This window comes from Bufo gargarizans, chromosome 6, assembly GCF_014858855.1.
Source record: "Bufo gargarizans isolate SCDJY-AF-19 chromosome 6, ASM1485885v1, whole genome shotgun sequence".
NCBI classification, from domain to species: domain Eukaryota; kingdom Metazoa; phylum Chordata; class Amphibia; order Anura; family Bufonidae; genus Bufo; species Bufo gargarizans.
This window is the reverse complement of record NC_058085.1, coordinates 353,392,158-353,412,644: the sequence shown is the minus strand read 5'-3', so window position 1 is coordinate 353,412,644 and position 20,487 is coordinate 353,392,158. Positions and strand designations below refer to the sequence as shown.

Genomic DNA, 20,487 nt, shown 5'->3' with positions numbered 1-20,487 from the left:
CCCTCCCTAAGGAGAGTTAGTTCCCCCCTGACCCAATCTACTTTCCCTAATGGTGTCCTACTTTTCCTAAACAGTAACCACAGCATTTTAACAGGGTGTTAAAAATAAAATGCAGTGTTCTGACCTTAAAGGGGTTTTCTGGTACTTAGATATTGATCACCTATCCTCTGAATAGATTGTCAGTATCAGATTGATGGGGGGCCTGCCGGTGCAGCAGACTATACAGTAGGACAGATCTGAGAGCAGAAGGATCCTTCCACTGTGTAGTTTCCGGTGCCGTCACACTGCAGCGGATCTCTCAATAACTTGAATGACAGCTGAGTTGCAGTTCCCGGCTCGGACTCGACAAAGTTAAAGGAGCCTTTTGCTTCCGACTCCGGGGGCTGCTCAAAACAGCTGATTGTGGCGGTTCTGGGTGTCGGCCCCCACCAGTCCCATATTGATGACCTATCCTTGATATGACGTTTACACTATTGCTTCCTCCATATTGCCACAGGAGGGGAGCATTAGTCTAAGAGTGTGCTGGAGCCTTCGCTTAGATGTCTGCACAGTCTAGATACAGTAAATGAATTGAATGGCGATAGTGAATGGACATGCCATAGTTGTAATTACACTTCTCGCCGCTGCAGTTGGGACGGTGAGCAGGTAAACAATGAAGAGAAGGCAGCGCCGGCACAAGCGATGCCTTCTCTTCAAACAGCTGGTCGGATAGAGCATTGATATAAAAAAGCAGACAACCCCTTTAATCTAGGAGGTGCAGGGAAAGGACTGGAGAACAGGATTTTCATATTAATGGCCTAGTCTCAGGATAGGTCGTCAATATAAGATCGGTGGAGATCGGACCCCAGGCAGCCCTGCCGATCAATTGTTTGAGCTCCTCTCAGCTTACCAAGCACAGCGCCATCCATTGCAGGGTGAACAAGCAGTGCATAATGCAATGGAAAAATGAATCAAGCCAGCAAAGGCAAATATGGACAATCACAATACATTAGTAAGTGCCTTGTCTACATGATACATGCCATTTGCTGGAGTGAGACAAGCCCTTTAAGAACAGGACTTGCCTATACCTTCACAATATAAAACCGTTTCCATATCCATCCTACTAAACAAATCATCTGGATGTTTGCTCTCACTTTATGTTTCTTTATTCAAAGTAGTTCCTTGATAAACTTTATGTATTCGCTAATGTTTGACTTATTTCAAAGCCGAGCCCAGTACTAGGAAGCCCAGGCTGGAACATACAATTCAACCAGACAGAAATATTTGCATAGGAACTTATTATAGGGACACGAGTACATTATGTGATTATATGAAACCCTAAGGCTACCTGTACAAGTTGCAGACTGCGCACGTTTTTCCCCGCGTGGATTTACGTGTGGAAATACCACAGAATAGTACAGTACCAGCAAAGTGTATGAGATGTACGCTATGGTTTATTTTATTTTTTTGTGTGGAAATTGACCTGTCATGCGGATTTAGAAATCGTAGCACGTCAATTATGTTTCGCGGTGTAAGCTGCGGATTTCACCCTTTTCTAATGAAGCGTGAAATAACCGCATCAAATCTGCACCAAAAAACGCTGTTATAAATTGTGTTTTTTTGCGGTTTTTTTTTGGGGGCGTAGAAACGCATAGAAGTCCACATGGAAATTGGTGCGGATCTTCTGCACGTTGACCTGCACCCATGTACAAGTACCCTTTAAAATCCCTACCACTGCCAGCATTAAGTATGTGAACCCCCCCCCCCCCCCTCATGATTTACTGGACCACCAGCCTGACCATCCATAGGATTAAAGACCATTTACTGGAGTACATATAGTAGCCGCTGACCAGTCACCATGTCCACAGACAGCCTAACAGTGCCCTGAGAATGCCATACTTTGCCCATATACAGCCATATTGCATCCACATGGTGGCAAACAGTGCCCATGGTGCCATGCCCATGCTGACTGACTGTATTCAGAGAGTGCTGTGGTGTATCGAGCCCGCACAGAGTTAAATTGTGCACACATAGAGCCAAACAGTAGCCAGGACCACTACACCTTGCCTATATATACAGTGCATTATATATAGTTAGTACTGTACATGGTGCCGACTTCCCATACTGATAATGAACTGGCCTGTACTGCACAGGAGTCCTGCTGCCCTCTGCTGGCAGCAGTCAGTATAAACAGTAATGTCTAATTGACTTTACTGATTTTTCACTCTCAAAGGGGCTCATGCACATGAACGTTGTTTGGGTCCGCATCCGAGCCACGTTTTTTTGGATGCGGACCTATTCACTTCAATGGGGACGCAAAAGATGCAGACAGCACTCTGTGTGCTGTCCGCATCCGTTGCTCTGTTCCGCAAAAAAAAAAATAGAACATGTCCTGGTATTTCTATCATGGGTCACCCGTTACGTTTCGCAAATTGTGGAACACACACAGACGGCATCCGTGTTTTGCGGATCTGAAATTTGCGGACCACTAAACACGGCGCGATCGTGTGCATGAGCCCAAAGTTAGAGTTTATGGGGGGAGACTTGGGGGGATATTAATTGTACCATCATTGGCCATGCCAACTAAACAACTAAAAATACATAAGATAGATATCCTACAAGATGAATGTCGGGTAACTGTGGATTACCAATTCTTAACATAGAAACCAATGCACTTTTCACAATATAGTCTGAGTCACTTTATTACATTTTGGGAAGGAAAAGCAACCTCTGATTGGTTGCCTTGGTCACATGATGAAAATTGTCTCTAACATATGAAAAGGGTCATGGCTGTGCATCTATGTGGCAACACAACTGATCCCCTTGATAGGTGGGGGGGAATCACAATCTATATTTATGAGACAACGTCAAGCTGATGTAAAGAATGTTATGTACAGATACTAGATGTCCCAAGGGCATTGTATGAAATAGGGCAGATTTGTAATGGACTAGACTAACTACATTTCCCAGCATGAGGCAGAGCTCGTTTATAGAGATACTAATAAATCCCATGTGATGAAACCAAGCAACAGCAAATTCTTATTTTTTATTTTTGATCCTCCCTCCTCTAGGGGCGCAATTCCATTACAGTTATGTAAATACACCCTCTACAAGAAAGCAGAATTTGAAGCTTGAAAGGAAGATGACCAACATAAACATGTTATAACCCCCCCCCCCCCCCATAAATCAATAATAATGGTTCTTTGTCCATTAAATACACTGTTAAAGTGAACACCCAACTTTTAACTCAAAGTCATTTTTCAGTGAATCATCTAATAATACTTCTGACTACAGCCACCACTAGAGGGAGCTTAGGAGCTTACTTCATACAGTTAAAGGGAGTCTGTCACCACTTTTTTGCATGTTAGACCATTAAAATAGGGTTATTTGATCCAGCCAGAACATAAAAACGGTACCTTTGTGGTAGAAAACGGACTTTTCAATTTGCAGAAAACGAACTTATAAGATTATTTTCGGAGCCCTCTCAAGTGCCCAGGGCGGTCTCTCAATCCTCAGAGCCCAGGCAGGCACCTCCTAAACGGCTGATAACGCCGCCCTCCGTGCGCCTCTGCCCGCCCGTTTACTCCCCTCCCCTGTCCCTTTCCACTGCGGCTGTGCGGTACAAATCGTAGCGGGCGCATGCGCAATGCGATGCCCGCTCCTGGCAGGGCATCGCAATACCTATTGCGCATGCGCCGGCTAATCGCCGTTTAGCCGGCGCATGCGCAATAGGTATTGCGATGCCCTGCCAGGAGCGGGCATCGCATTGCGCATGCGCCCGCTACGATTTGTACCGCACAGCCGCAGTGGAAAGGGACAGGGGAGGGGAGTAAACGGGCGGGCAGAGGCGCACGGAGGGCGGCGTTATCAGCCGTTTAGGAGGTGCCTGCCTGGGCTCTGAGGATTGAAAGACCGCCCTGGGCACTTGAGAGGGCTCCGAAAATAATCTTATAAGTTCGTTTTCTGCAAATTGAAAAGTCCGTTTTCTACCACAAAGGTACAGTTTTTATGTTCTGGCTGGATCAAATAACCCTATTTTAATGGTCTAACATGCAAAAAAGTGGTGACAGACTCCCTTTAATAGTTTAAACTCAATTTGTATTTTAATTTTGTACAATTTGTATTTTCCATTTGTTATCTTTCCCCAAGAAAGCCACTAAAGCTGGAGAAATCACCTAAGTAATTCTCAGACGCTCACAACTTCTACTACAATTACTTACCCCCATATTCAGCTCATTTTCCATTTTCTCTTTACAGTGATATTTCCTAAATTATCTTTGTTACACTTCATAATTCTTAAAGGGGTTTTGCCATCACATACAATAGGGGCATATCGCTTGGATATGCCCACATTGTCAAATAGGTGTGGGTCTCGCTCCTATCTCCAAACCAGACCCCCCTTCTATAGATAGGTGCTGGTGCTGAAGGTTGGACCCACACTTATCTGACATTGATATGCTACCGATATCTGAGAGAACACCTTTAACTTAAAGAGAACCTGTCACCAGTTTTATGGTGTCCTAACTAAGGTCAACATAAATAAGTGACTGATTCTCTTAGCAAAATGCTGGGTCACTTTCTTTAATTGACCCAGTCAATCTGCCAACATCTTGTATTGAAAAGCTCCAGCTGATGAGTCCTGAATATTCATGAGCTCCGGACTCTCCCCGCCCACCTGCTGCTGAATGACAGTTATTTTCCATATGAATCAGCAGCAGGTGGGCAGGGGAGTGGCTATAGCTGTTAATTAAAAAAAACGCTGGACTCCAATCAGCTCATTAGCATGCGGCTTCTTTGTGTGTATATTATGAGGTAACCATCTGAATACATCTAAGGTACTTTTTAGTAGTTGATGATTGTATATAATTAGTTAGATTATAATCAAATATCCACATGACAGGTTCCCTTTAATGTACAGGGTTAAAAAAGCATGTCTCCTTACTTCCAAAAACACCTTCCAAAAATTTAGTTGGTTGAAAAAGAGTACTTAAAGGAGTATTCCAGGTTTTTACTATTGATGGCCTAACCTCAGATCAGAGTATCTGATCGTTGGGGGCCCGATACCCCATTTCCTCCCCCGATCCGCTGTGCCCGAGTAGTTGGACGCTGCTTAGTTTTACTTCAGTGGGAGCAGCGCTGCAGTAACAAGTTCATCCACTACTCATGGCACAGAGCCTTGTAGTTTCAGCAATGATTTCTGGCAACGGAGCTACTGCAAAACAACGGATCGGCAGTCTTTGGACTCATGGGATATGCCATCAATGTCAGACAGGTGTAGGGTCCCACCTGGCAAAATCCGAGACGTATTTGTGGCAAAACCCACATGATTTACATGCGGATTGCCGTGGATTTCAACCTCTGCATTGGCTTAGGCAGGGTGACGAATCTCGATGGCTATATTCCCTTGTCAAATCCCAAGGCTTGTTGGAAAGTCGGATTTTGACTCATAGGGAGCCACTTCCAAGAGGTGGTGCTGGCGACATGGTTCTCTTCCTTGGGTGTCACCTCATTGCACAACCTCTGTGTTGTACATTATCGAAATCAGTAGCATAACTGGACATGCTGCAGATTTAACATCCACACCGCAAGTCAGATTATGCTGCAGTTTTGTTTCCCTGTCTGTGGATGACATTTCTTAAGATCTCTTCTGCTGTAAATCTGCAAAATGTCCTGTGTAGATGTACCTTAAGTCAGTAATAAATCCCATTGTCATAAGCCAAGAATAAAACTGCATCCACCATATCTGCCTTAGGGCTCATGCACACAAACGTTTTTTTGCGTTCTGTATACGGGCCGTATATGGAACCATTCATTTCAATGGGTCCATAAAAGATGTGGACAGCACTCTGTGTGCTGTCCGCATCCGTTGCTCCGTTCCGTGGCCACACAAAAATTATGGGGCATGTCCTATTCGTTTTGCAGACAAGAATAGGCATTTCTATAATGGGCCTCCTGTTCCGTTCCGCAAATTGCAGAAGGCACACGGGCGCCATCCGTTTTTTGTGGATCCGCAATTTGCAGACCGCTAAAAACGGCACAGTCGTGTGCATGAACCCTTAGGCTTTTTTTTCCATTTACGAGCCGTTTTTTGCGTTCCGTATACGGAACCATTCATTTCAATGGTTCTGCAAAAAAAACTGAATGTACTCCATATGCATTCCATTTCCGTTTTTCCGTTCCGTTGAAAGATAGAAGATGTCCTATTATTTCCCGCATATCGCGTTCCGTGGCTTCATTTACTTCAATGGGTCTGTTTTTGCGGAACCATCTATTGAAAATGTTATGCCCAGCCCAATTTTTTCTATGTAATTACTGTATATACCATACGGAAAAACGGAAACACAACGGAAACAAAAAACGGAACAACGGATCTGTGAAAAATGGACCGCAAAACACTGAAAAAGCCATACGGTCATGTGAAAGAGGCCTTAGGGCTCATGTACACAACCATTGGGTGCTTTGTGGTCCACAAATTGTGGATCCACAAAACACGTATACCTGCCGTGTGCATTACAGCTTTTTAACGAAACAGAATGGCTGGTCCCTAATAGAACAGTTCTATCCTTCTCCGTAAGGCAGACAATAATAGGACATGCTCTATTTATTTAATTTTTTTGCTGAACGGCCATGCGGACATATGGACACACAGAGTCATTTCCGTTTTTTTGCAGCCCCATTTCGAGTCAATGGTTCTTCATACGGGACGCAAAAAAAAGGGAATGGACAAGGGAAAAAAATACTTTTGTGTGCATGTGCCCTTATGGCATGTATCATACACTGGCTTTGATGCGTGGCATTATAAATTGCATCTTTTATGAGATTGCAGTAGATTGAGTTGTTTGCTAAAACTACCTTGCCATTGCACCCTAACCCTTGCAAAAGTCTAACCCCCTTACAAATCAGTGAAATTTGTACGTGACTTGAGTCACAATAAACTAGAAGTCTCATGACCTACAAAGCTCATGATGCCACAAAAAGCTGATGTCTCCAGTCTTGCTGCAGACGTCTCTCTTATCTTTGATCTTGTGAATCTGTTTTCAGAGGATCAGAAAAGTTCATCAGAAGCAAAGGATCTTGATGGACTAATGCAAGAGCTGTACAGAGAGGAAAGCGGGCGAGCCAAGATGGAAATTGGTGACATCATCAGAGTCCGGGGTTATATCAAGGTCTTTAGAAACCAGAGGGAGGTGGTAGCCTCAACTTTTTGTAAGTAAAAGTATGATGTTTATAAGAAAATATTTTATACAGTTGTAGAAGAAAATGAGCCCTTGTCTACAGAGAAACCAGTAAAGCTTCAGGATCCTGAATCAACCATTTTGCGTAGAGCTGGGCATGCTAGAGGTCACCAATCTAGGTTTTGCCTAGGACCAGTTGCCACCATCAGTGAATGACACTGCATAATCAAATGTCACTGAGTGTAGAGAAGAACAGGAAATTATGAATATGAAATATGCCAAAGGTATTTTGGTGGGAGATGATGACCACTTGTCCCCAGTGCTGGAGCATGTATTCCAGAATTGGCCACAGACATGTAATCAGCAATACACGCACAAGACAGAAAGGTGTCCCATTGGGTGAGTACGTTCAGAGCACAGGTATGAGAAGATTAGGGGGGAATGGACACAGCACTATACTATGCATGTAAGGACCTCCTGGGTCAGAGTGCTTCACCTCGCAGGTAGATATGATAGTATAGGAGGGAATAGAGTCCAGACGACAACTACGGCTCCAGGAGCGAACATTCACCAGACGCAGAAGATCATCAGAAGATGCAGCGGTTGAGTAATAGCTGTTTTATTGGCAAAGTCTCATCAACAACACATTTCACGGCTAATAGTGCCCCTTCATCAGGTTCCAGGAGATAAAGGAGCACCTACCTGTTTTCTATACTTTAGGTTGTCTCCTGTAACCTGACACGGGGGCACTATTAACCCTGAAACGCACTGTTGTTGAGACTTTCCAATACAACATCTATCATTTAACCTCTGGACCTCCTGATGATCTTCCTCGGCTGGAGTAATACTTATAATCTTTATTCCATTACTCTTCTATAGACATGTGATACCAGTTTGCTGGTATCAGTTCCCACTCCATGTAGGGCTTTTCCAAAGGGGGTATTTTGATTGTGAGAAGTTATCCCCTATCCATAGTAATGGGGACATCTATTAGGTCAGTGGTGGTCCTACCGCTGGGACGCCGTACCCTTCACAGCCACCTGAAATGAACAGAGTGGCGTGTTCGGCATCTGCACTGCCGTTCCTGCCACTCTATTGATCTCTACGGGAGAGAAATGAATGGAGTGGCAGTGCCCATGCCCAACTTGTTGCTGCATTCATTTCAGGAGCCTCCGAGGGACACAGGTTTCCCCATTCTTATGATTGGTAGGGGCTCCAGTGGTAGGACCCCTACCGATCTAATAGTTATCCCCTATCTTATCACAATCAGAATACCCCTTTAATGAGGCAAGTGAGCCACACAAAGGGTGGGGAGGGGTTCTGCTTTAAATATCATGAATGATTTCAAATCAACTCTCTTTCTAGATAAAGTGGATGACCCCACACTGGATGTGCAGATCACCCGGATGCTGGACCTCCCACACCTTTATAGAAATATCTATGATAAACCATTTATTATCCCCGAGCACCTGAAAGACACGTCCCATGGACTCTCGTAAGTTTAGTGTTTTCAAACTGGATAAAGGATAACTGTTAGATCGGTGGCGGAGGATCCCAGCAGTTGAATGGAGTGCTGGTTGAGCATAGGGCACCGCCAGCCCATTCAAAATCTATGTTCTTCTGATCATGGGGGAGTCCCAACGGTTGGAATACCTCTTTGAAGAGATTGTCTCATTAGGACAACTTATTCCTATTCGCAGGATAGGGTATAAGTGTCTGATTGGCAGGGGTCCCACCGCTCAGGCCCCCATGAGGATCAGGGAATGGAGCAGCAGACATGCATGTGTTTGACCACTGCTCCGTTCAGAGATGTTATCTATACTGACATCAACTTCTAAAACTGCTGCCAGCAATGTGGTGTGTGATTGGAAGCACGCTGCGCTGTACTGGAGCAGCAGAATTGAATTGTGTGAATACAGAGGTGGCGCTCTCATTTTAGAGAGGATTATTACATGGCGGCAATTCGTTTTATTTGCTGCTGCAGGAGAAATGTACAATGGGCCACAAGCTCAGGAGGCAGCTGTAATTCATCTCCAGCTAGGTTCATTGTAAAGAAAAGGTTGTCTTGATTAAACTGTGGCTCGCTTCGTTTTACAGCACACATGATGCCGCGTTGTCGCACTCTGGCCTCATTTTACAGCTGATCGAAAAAATCAAGGCGTTTCTGGAAGAAAACCAAATTTGCAACTTTTACCAGCGTGAATTGGAAAGTGTGCCATCCCTGATGTCCACTGCCACCAAGCCAAGCCATAAGACGGAGGCCGGGGTACGTGATGTACTGGCCTCTCACTCCCGGCTATCTTTCATGCTCCACATGTTGTGTTACACATATACCATTATTAATCTGGAAATCTCTCTATTAGCTGTGATCTGTAATTCTGTAATATTATAGATAGATATTATGATGATTCTTATTGTATTATTATTACTTTATTATTTTAAATTTTTTTATTTTTAGGGTGCGTTCACACAACCATATGTATTTTGCTGTCCAAAAAATGAGGATCCGCAAAAAATAAAATAAAATGACGTCCGCTGTGTTGCATCCTTTTTTTTTTTTTTGGGCGGACCCATTATAACAATGCCTATCCTTGTCTGCAAAACGGACAAGAAAAGGACATGATCTATGGAACAGACATACGGATGCGGACAGCACACAGTGTGCTGTCTGTCTTTTTGTGGAACCATAAAATTGAATGGGTCCATGTGCGATCTGCAAAAAATGTGGATCGGATGCAAACTTAAAACATGGTTGTTTGAATGGGGCATTATTATTATTTGTTATTATTATTGATATTACATATTATATTTTTAATTTTCATATAAATTTTATTATTATTATTATCCTGTCCATTTTTGAAGAGCTCATTATAGCAGTACTCTGGGATCTTGTACTCCGCAGACTCCATTGTAAATATCCTTTTTAGCCGCAAAAAAATACAGGGTTTAGGGTTTGTATTCGCTAAAATATATGAAAACAGCCCAGTAATGGCGGTCCATGGATGGAGCTGTGTAGTTCTGGCTCCTATGTCTGGGCACCAGAGCTACTTAAGAACAGCTGATCAGAGGGGGGGGTGCAGGGTGTCGGATCCCCACCGATTTTCTGAGCATCAGCCAAATTTATCAAAGTGACTGATGCTGGATGATACATCTGTTACATCTTTACACAATTTAAAGCTGGCGCATGCGCAGTTCTTTCCATGAGGCTGATGCCAGTACAGGGATGGGAGACCGTGTGGGTGCTCAGGGGACAAGTAAACGCGCAGGCACGAGATTACACTGCGGCCTCAGAATGACGTTGGAGGAGCTAGTAGGGGATTTGAGGATGAGGGGAGGTGCTGGACTCACTCAGAATGGGCGCGGCTGGACTCCACTGACGGTTAGGACAGCCCCTTTGGGTCCTTTTCACAGGTGATTTGCATATATGTAAAATATTTTTTCAGCAAAACAGCAATCTTATCGTACATACTAGTATATTTCTGACATGCTATAGGAGACCTCCGATAACATGTAATCAGGTCTACAGTATATGCGGAATCCTGCTGATCAATGTGGTGCTAGGCATATATGCCAGTTTTATGTCCAGAATTCTGGTACATTTTCAATAGTAAATCTGCCCTTTTGTCATTATTTGCTCTATTTTACAGAGGACCCATCACATCTCCTGACAGATCTGGTTTAGTAAATACTCATATTCTCAATTAAATAATTCTGGAGCATCCTTTCTTAGTATTGGGCCGACTCACTTTTATTACTCTTGGAAATGTATGTATAAACAAGGTGCTACCCTTCTTCTTGTCAGTAGGGTGCTTCCCTACACTGTCCAACTGTCAGCAGGGAAGGGCACAACGCTCGGTTGGCATTTAAGGAGGAATAACAGGAGCAGCACAGTGTACAATTCTAAGGGCTTTTTCACATAAGCGGATGCCGTGCGGGTAATCCGCTGCGTAAAAGAGTGCCAAGCCCCATTCCGCACAGCAGAGACACGGAGCATTAACATGATTGATAATGCTCCGTGCCTCTCTCTGATCTATTTACTACAAATTGTGAGTAATTTGTAGTAAAAAGATCACAGAGAGGCAAATATCATTATCAATCATGTTAATGCTCCGTGTCTCTGCTGTGCGGAACGGGGCTTGGCTGTCTTTCACGCAGCGGATTACCCGCACGGCATCCGCTCGTGTAAAAGAGCCCTAAGTGAAGATGCTCCAGGATTTCATTGATAATATGAGTTTTTACTAAAATGGACATGTCAGCAGAGTAAAGAGATTCTTTATAAACCACCAATAATTACTGTGTGTGGTATTATTAGTATTTCTGGGGGATTCTCTTTTATCGATGGATTTTGTATTATTTTCTGGTGATAATTACATTGTTTTTTTTTTATCAGGAAGGTCCAAGCATTACATCCAGAGAAATTCATAATGTTTTCAAAGAAGCCATCCACCTGCTTCAGGAGACGGGCATCGTGTACCTGAAAGGCCACAAGACTGGCGTCTATCAGGTCAGAGACTGGAACACCATCCAGGCTTCAGATTGGGGCACCTCTTCCCATTTTTCCTAAGATACAAATCAGGCAAAGTTGGCGAGGCGGACGTTTGGGGCTTTGGTTGGGGGACGCATAGTATGTGTTGCTGTAGGGCTCTGTGATATCTGTGTATGTCCCTGGCCCTATAGAAAGTCAACATAGAATGGGGACAAGTCCAATCTCTGATTACCCAAAACACACACCAAATATTGTGAAGCTTGGCTGATCAAGGCCACCAGGGAATACACTGGACACATAGGTGGGGGATTTACTAATGTTCCATGCCAGGTTTTTGGCATAAAAAAAAATGCAAGTGCCTTTTTCCAACAAAATTTGCCACTTATCAGCTATATCTGACGCCTTCACGCTTCTTCAAACAGTGGAGGAGATGCTGCACAGCCCGACTCGTTTACCAACATGTCCAGGAAACTGGCGCACATTACACCAGACATCTACTCCAGCTCTGGCACATGAACAGCAGAAGAGATAACAAACTTATTCAGAAGTTTGTGTCTCTTAATAAATTGGTCGGGGCTTTTACTAGGACATGAGTATGATATGTTGTTGGTCTTCAGTAAATGACCCCCATAGTTTATGTCTGTTGTATTTGTGAGTGACGCATTCCTTACCCTGCCGCTTTCAGTTGTGGTTGATGGCTGGGTGCTGTATATCTGCATACACAGCCCATTGATCACTGTGGGCAGAGGCGGGCAGGGGAGCGTTCCCTTCATGAATACACCAACCATTATACAGGTGGTAACTCAGCATCAGCATAACATGAGTAATGCATTTTATTTGTTGCTTTTTTTTATATAGCGTTATATATTAGCGTGATGTTAGCTGAACCTGCCTTTTTGGCAGGACCGGACAACAATCTAATCTTTATGGGGAGCAGATGAGGCAGAGAAGAATTTAAAAGGGTTGTCTCATCAGAGACATTGGTGGCACATTCTAGCATAGGCCACCAATGTCAGATAGGGGCGAATCCCACCTCTAAGATCAGCACCTTTCTCTCAAATGGACCCTTGGACGGGAATAAGAGCACATTGCACATGCGCAGCGTGGTCTCCATTTATTTCTGCAGCGTGCTCGCTCGGCTATTTTTTCAGAACTCCCTTAGAGATGAATGGAGACCACACTGCGTATGTGCAGTGTTCTCTCATTCACGTTCGATGGCCCATTTTAGAGAAAGATCCTGATGTCAGAGGTGGGATCCGTCCCTATCTGACACTGGTGGCATATGCTAGCGATATGCCACCAATGCCTCTGATGAGACAGCCCCTTTAGTTTCTTCACCTGACCCCATTGCTGTCCCAGTAGATAGGCTGCTCCCAGGTTTGTATATGCGGGTGCCACCTCTAGGACAGGGGTGCCTCCAATTTTCATCCCAGCATTCTGAAAATTGGTGCAGGTCCAAAAGGTGTGATATATTTATCTGTGATAAAATGTGTTACGTGAGAATGCTCCTTTAAATATGTTGGTCTTGTAAATACTGTATGTACTTAAAGTTACTTTCCATGCAGGTAACGGATCGAGATAAAGAATTACATAAACTAGCGCTGAGCATCATTCAGGAGGATTGCCGGAGACAGAGACGTAAGTGACTGTGTGTATGGACTCCTTCTCAGTCATGTTTTCCTGATGTTAAGGCCTCATGCACCTGACCATGAATCCAATCCACTTCCATTTCAGTGGGTGTTCCGTCCGCATCTGTATTTCCATTCCACTGACCCCAAAAAAAAACACCTCCTATTCTTGTCTATTTTGCGGACAAGAATAGGCAATTTAACAAAGGGCTGCACATGTGGAACTGAAAATTGCGGAACACACAGCTGATGTCCGTGTTTTGCAGATCTGCGATTTGCAGACTGGAAAACGGATACGGCTGTGTGCACCAAAGATCTTATACCCCGGGCCCACTGTTAATGTCACTGTCCCTGTCCGGTTGGACAGACCTATCGCAATGGCGTGCACAGCAGAGCCTGCAAGACGATGCTGTGCCGCAAAAGAGAACAAACCTAGCCGATGGCGCACACAGCAGAGCCTGCAAGTCAATACTGTGCCGCAGAACAATTCTGTAAAGCCTGCCAAACATGCAAGTCCTAACTAACTAAATAACTATTTGCAGGCCTAGACTTCAGGCACCACTAATATAATGCGATGAGTAAAATGGATTTCTCATCCGTCTCATTGGGGGACACAGGCATTGACCATGGGTATAGCTGTTGCCGCTAGGAGGCGGAGAGTAAGCACCCAAAGTGTAAGCTCCTCCCTCTTTAGCTATAGCCCTTCCTGCAGGGACCAAGCTAATCAGTTTTAGCTTAGTACCTGTAGGAGGAAGACCTTCCTGCGTTGCAGTTCTGCTGGTTTACTACTTTTCTCTCCCTTTTTTTCTAACGGGACGCTTCAGGCAGTCTGGCTAAAAACTGCCTGCACTCCCGCCCAGGAGACAGGAGACCAGGGGGTCACCCAAACCCCCTGCTCGTTCCCGCTCTCTAGAAGAAAAGGACGACCAGAGGTCCCCTCTGTTTCTGGTGTAGTGTCCCTCACCAAGGTGGTGATCCAGCTGGAGCCAGGGGGGCAGAAGAATTCTGACAGGTAAGTAGGAGACTGCCCATAGTGATTGTCCCCATGTGGTCGCCCTAAGTACTATGGGTGGTAATGGGAGCCCGGTAAATGTTAATGGTACCTGGTGCAGGGCTCAGGGGGCTGCTCCTGCTGTGTGGCCGCACGTGCGGCGCTTCCTTGGTCCGGTGTCATTGTCCTCATCACCGCTTCCACAGGACTGCGGGGCCATTGGTAATTGAGGCCCTGGCTTCATTTGGGGCCTACTACTGGGGGCGTCACTCTCAGACCCCCCTGCGCGTGGCCTGACGGGCGCTGAGAGCCGGCGTCATTTTGAGGGTGGGGTTTATGTTGGCCCCGCCCCCACACCAGCGGCAGAGCAGAGGGAGAGTAGGCTCCACCCACTTCCGAGATTTAAAGCACCTGGCGGGACGCTGATGGTGCTTGCTGCTTGGAGGGACACAGGCTGGGAGAGTGTTGTTTGTCCCTTCTTACAGGGCCTAACCTTTCCCTTATTGGGGTCCCAGGGGAATCATTATGTCTGAACCCAGGCCCCAGCTCCAGGAGCAAGCGGTGCCTTTTTGTGCGTCATTTTGTCTGCGCATTATGTCGCGCAAAATTTCCATCCCCTCAGTCAGACTCCCTCTGCTTTGCGTGTGCTGCGCCACCATCTAGTGGCTCGGCTCCAGACGCATTGCTTCCTGCTGTCCAAGCTACGGAAGAACCGGAATGGGCACATTCCCTGTCTAGGGTGGTGCAGGATGTCTCCAATACCAACAAAGCTATTGTGGATATATTGGGGAGTTTGTCCGCAAGGCAGTCCTCTGACCGGTCCGGCTCTGGGGATCATGGGACTCATGCCTATCGCAGTCGCCCCACAAAATGGGCCAGAACTTCCTCTCCCCAAAACCCAAAAGGGGTTTAGTGTCTCCCGTGTCCTCGGCCTCTCCTCCTCCTGCTATAGTGTCTCACTCAGACATGTCCTCAGTTGAAGAGGCATGTTCTGAGGAGAGAGGGTCAGATGAGGATGTTGTCTCACCGGAGGGTCAGTCGTCCAAACTATCCTCCATGGTGGACAATTTAATTACGGCAGTTATTGAGACGTTGCAGGTTGAGGATCCAGCTCCGTCATCTGCCAGCGCGTGTGTTTCCTTTAGGAAGTCCCATCATTCGCAGAAGCTTAGCAATGACTGTCCAAACTGCCCATAATTATTGCATAATAATTTAAAATTGCGACAACCTTTCTTTATGTTTCTCCAAATACATAGGCAAAAACTATAACTATAAGTAACTATTAGATTTACCAGTCTCAGAAATGGCCAGAACTAAGGCCCAAGTTTAGGAAGCAAATACTTCTCATCATCTGCATGATCATTGAAGGGTAGACATAGGAAGAGACATCTATGAAAATCTGTTCTATAATCAGATGAGTCCATGATTTTGTTCCATTGTTGCCCAGGTGGTGCCCCTCATGTGCCAGAGAGGGGCCAATGTGATGGTGCAGCTTCCTCTCCTCAGATAATGGTCAGACCTGAGGACCACTCTGCCCTCAGTAAGGAAGCACAGAAGAGCGCCACTGTTATGTGGGCACCGCAATATCTTCCCGTCTCCACACAGTTGTATCATTTGTATGTTGTATATTGTCTATGTATGTGTTTTTATAGGTCTGTGTTCCCTCCATTTTTATTAGATCCTGGAAAGTCAGGTTTTATTTCCTTCAAAACTATTTTGCCTAAATAAATCAAAGGGGGGAAAGCCACAAATACAGCATTAATGCATTATATATGGTCTTATCTACTGCATAATTCAGAAAAACATGCATATGTGTCTTTTTATATAGTGTACGTAAACTTCTGGTTTCAACTGTATATATACTATATATATATCTATATATCTATACTGTAAATATTTGCTGTCTTCTACTGTAGATGCTGATAAAGGCTGCCACTTCCTCCACATACTGAATTGTGTGCGACAGACGTTTGGTTCCAGCATCAGTGAAACTGTAATGCAGCGCGTCATTGATGCTCTCGAAAGGAACAGCGACATCATTAGCACCATGGAAAAATATTACACTGCATTCTAGATCACCGGAGAATGGGAAGCTGTGACGTTTTTCTTACATTCAACCATGTGCTTACATAAAGAAGGTTCAGAGTTAGAAAAGTATGATCTGGATCACCCTGAAGTACAGACACAATAACTATCCGCACTGATCTTTCTGTGATGATGAAATATAATGTAAACTTTTTATTTTTATACAGAAGAAATAATGAAATAAATGTTCTATATATAGATATATTTATATGAAGTGTTTATCTATTATCTATCTATCATCTATGTATTATCTATCTATATATCTACTGTATCTATCATCTATCTATTATCTATCTCCTATCTATCTAAGTTATACACTGTCCGTCCCAAAAAAAAGTCGCCACCAAAAATATTTTGTTGGACCGCCTTTAGCTTTGATTACGGCACACATTCGCTGTGTCATTGTTTCGATAGGCTTCTGCAATGTCACAAGATTTATTTCCATCCAGTGTTACATACATTTTGCACCACGATCTTGCATTGATGATGGCAGAGTCTGACCGCTGCGCTAAACCTTCTCCAGCACATCCCAAAGATTCTCAATGGGGTTAAGGTCTGGACACTGTGGTGGCACCAATCCATGTGTGAAAATGATGTCTCATGCTCCCTGAACCACTCTTTCACAATTTGAGCCTGATGAATCCTGGCATTGTCATCTTGGAATATGCCCGTGCCATCAGGGAAGAACAAATCCATTGATGGAATAGCCTGGTCATTCAGTATGTTCAGGTAGTCCGCTGACCTCCTTCTTGGAGCAGATACTGTTGCTGAACCTAGACCTGACCAACTGCAGCAACCCCAGATCATAGCACTGCCCCCACAGGCTGGTACAGTAGGCACTAGGCATGATGGGTGCATCACTTCATCTGCCTCTCTTCTTACCCTGATGCGCCCATCACTCTGGAACAGGGTAAATCTGGACTCATCAGACCACATGACCTTCTTCCATTGCTCCAGAGTCCAATCTTTATGCTCCCTAGCAAATTGAAGCCTTTTTTCTGGTTTGCCGCACTGATTAGTGGTTTTCTTACGGCTACAAAGCTGTTCAGTCCCAATCCCTTGAGTTCCCTTCGCATTGTGCGTGTGGAAATGCTCTTACTTTCACTATTAAACATAGCCCTGAGTTCTACTGTTGTTTTTCTTCAATTTGATTTCACCAAATGTTTAAGTGATCGCCGATCACGATCATTCAGGATTTTTTTCCCGCCACATTTCTTACTCGAATACGATGGGTCCCCACTATCCTTCCAGTTTTTAATAATGCGTTGGACAGTTCTTAACCCAATTTTAGTAGTTTCTGCAATCTCCTTAGATGTTTTCTCTGCTTGATGCATGCCAATGATTTGACCCTTCTCAAACAGACTAACATCTTTTCCAAGAGATTTGTCTTTCGACATCGTTGTTTAAGAAATGAGAAGCCACTCATTGCACCAGTTGGGGTTAAATAACTTATTGCCAGCTGAAAGATAATCGCCCATGCAGTAATTATCCAATAGGAGGCTCATAACTATTTGCTTAGTTAAATCCAGGTGGCGACTTTTTTTTGGGACAGGCAGTGTATCTGTCTATCTCGTATCTGTCTATCATATTTGCCGCACTGGACCAGAGAGACCTTTAGCAGACGAGTAAAGGTTTTTTCTTTGTTTTTATGATCCTGCCTAATGCTGAGGTAATTTAAAAAAGTATCAGACAACCCCTTTAATAAATAGCTGTAAGTTACATCTTCAGTGGAATCTTTCAAATCTCAGCTGATTTGTATCTGTAGGCTTGAGGTATAAGTCTGTACCTAGGTTATGAGGATCCGTTGCCTCTCCGGACACAACTTAGTAAATAATTTTATTCCCCTTAACATCAGTTCCATTAAGACTACTTTCACATTAGCATTTTTTGCAGATCCGTCATGGATCTGCAAAAACGCTTCTGTTAAAATAATACAACCACATGCATTCGTCATTAACGGATCCGGTTGTATTATGTCTTATATAGCCATGACAGAACCGTCTTGGACACCATTGAAAGTCAACGGGGGACGGATTCGTTTTCTATTGTGTCAGATAAAACGTATCCGCCCCCATTAACTTACATTGTGTGTCAGGATGCATCCGTCTTGCTCCGCACCACATCGCGGACAGAAAAACGCTGCTTGCAGCATTTTTCTTTTCGCGATGGGGACGTGTTGAGGGAAGTGTCATATTTGAATATATATGTATATATGCCGTGTCATATATACATATATATTAGCCCTTGTATATGGGCTCCTCCAGGTGGGATCTGTGAATATGCACAGAGATGTATGTACGCCCCCTTGGCGACATGCATCTCTGTGTATACGTATTGATGAAATTATATATATATGTGTGCCCCCTTATTGCCCCCTTGATATGTGCCCCTTTATGCCCCTTTAATATATATAATATGCCCCCATAGGTAATGTCCGTTCCTATATGCCTATGGATGTGCCCCAAGCATCCATAGGCATATATGGCCGGAATCATGCCGCTTGCTGGAGGGGGGAGGAGACCGACAGTTGGACAATCATGTCCAGCGTCGGCCTCTACAAAGGACAGAGGATCAATAAGATCCTCTGCCCTTTGTCACCATCTCCGGCCGCGCCGGAGATGATGCTCCTAACAGAGACATGGGAACAAAGAGTTCCCATGCCCCTGCGAGTGGCTGACCTCCGGCGCTGTAATTACAGCGCCGGAGGTAAGCGTCCGCTTCACAGGCGGGAGGATCAAAGGATCCCCCCCCCTGGAAGCGCGCTCCGAGATCCTCGGGCCGGCGCGGTGACGTCATATCACCGCGCCGGCCCACGTATTGAGGCCGGCGGTGCGCATGCGCACGGCGCGAAGAGGAAGACTGCGAGCGGGAGCCGCCGAGTTTAAATAGACCGGCGGCGCCCCGCTCAGCAGTCCGGGAAGTATACCAGCAAGAGACATCATCCCCTGGACTGACGAGCCCCCCTGGACGGACGAGCCCCCCTGGACAACGAGCATTAAGTATCATTAACCCCCCTGCTGACCACTATACCCCCCTGCTGACCTCTATACCCCCCTGCTGACCTCTATACCCCCCTGCTGACCTATATACCCCCCTGCTGACCTATATACCCCCCTGCTGACCTATATACCCCCCTGCTGACCAATATACCCCCCTGCTGACCTATATACCCCCCTGCTGACCTATATACCCCCCTGCTGACCTATATACCCCCCTGCTGATCTATATACCCCCCTGCTGATCTATATACCCCCCTGCTGATCTATATATCCCCCCTGATCCTGCATTCCCCTGGTTAACCCCTAACCCTCTGTGGTCCCCTATAGCCCCTGTTTTCCCCCCCATAACCTTGGGCTACCCTTACCTTCCCCGGTCCTGAGCCCCCACCCCCTGTGTCTCCCCCAGGATCCCTCTTATTCCCCGCTACCCTGGAATATTGCTACCCCTGTTACCCTTGTTGTGTTTAACCCTTATTTTGTGGCAGCCCTGTCGTAACATCCCCCAGGTACCTCACCCCTATTACCCCATAGGGATAGTATAGATCCAGGCGGGAGGGCTGGTATACCTGTATGTGTGTATTGTGTAGTTAGATTGTGGGTGGAATTTGGGAATGTACTGTGTAGTGTAGTCAGAACCGTGTTAGTATATTGTATTAGGGTGTGTATTTATATTAGTAGTGTGCGGTTATAACAATATATATCTATCCCCTTGTTATAGATATATAGTTATAAACCTAATACCTTTTTTGGTTGTAAAGTATCGCCACAATAGTTAGTATATTGTTGGCATTGTATTACTAATGAATTATTAATAAATACTGTGTCATTTATCCCTATTGTGTATTGTGTGATTACTAGTGGTAGTCAGTAAGGCGCGTGCAGCTAGTTTAGTGATTAGTGTAGGGCAATCAGTAGCGATTTGTTGTTCATTAAGGCTTAAATAGGCGGAGTCATCATAAGACGATTATGCCTATTTATGAATATTAATTATTGAGATTTGCATAAATATCAATAATTAATAGCCCCTTTAACAGGACGTTACCAAACGCAACGCAATGCGTTTTGGTGCATTCCATTTCGTTTAGTTCAGTTTGTCCCCATTGACAATGAATGAGGACAAAACTGAAGCATTTTCTTCCGCGAT

At 44.9% G+C, this 20,487-nt stretch overlaps 1 protein-coding gene across 1 annotated transcript in view; it reads left to right on the top strand.

Moving 5' to 3' along the window:
- STN1 (STN1 subunit of CST complex) overlaps positions 1–16,598 on the top strand; it is a 55,571-nt gene extending 38,973 nt beyond the window's left edge. The window contains exons 5-10 of the mRNA XM_044297458.1: positions 7,021–7,185; positions 8,520–8,649; positions 9,252–9,420; positions 11,545–11,658; positions 13,206–13,278; positions 16,176–16,598. Coding sequence (XP_044153393.1) covers positions 7,021–7,185; positions 8,520–8,649; positions 9,252–9,420; positions 11,545–11,658; positions 13,206–13,278; positions 16,176–16,333 — 809 coding nt within the window. The 3' untranslated portion in view covers positions 16,334–16,598. The remainder of the gene's footprint in view (positions 1–7,020; positions 7,186–8,519; positions 8,650–9,251; positions 9,421–11,544; positions 11,659–13,205; positions 13,279–16,175) is intronic.
- The last annotated feature ends 3,889 nt before the right edge of the window (positions 16,599–20,487 follow it).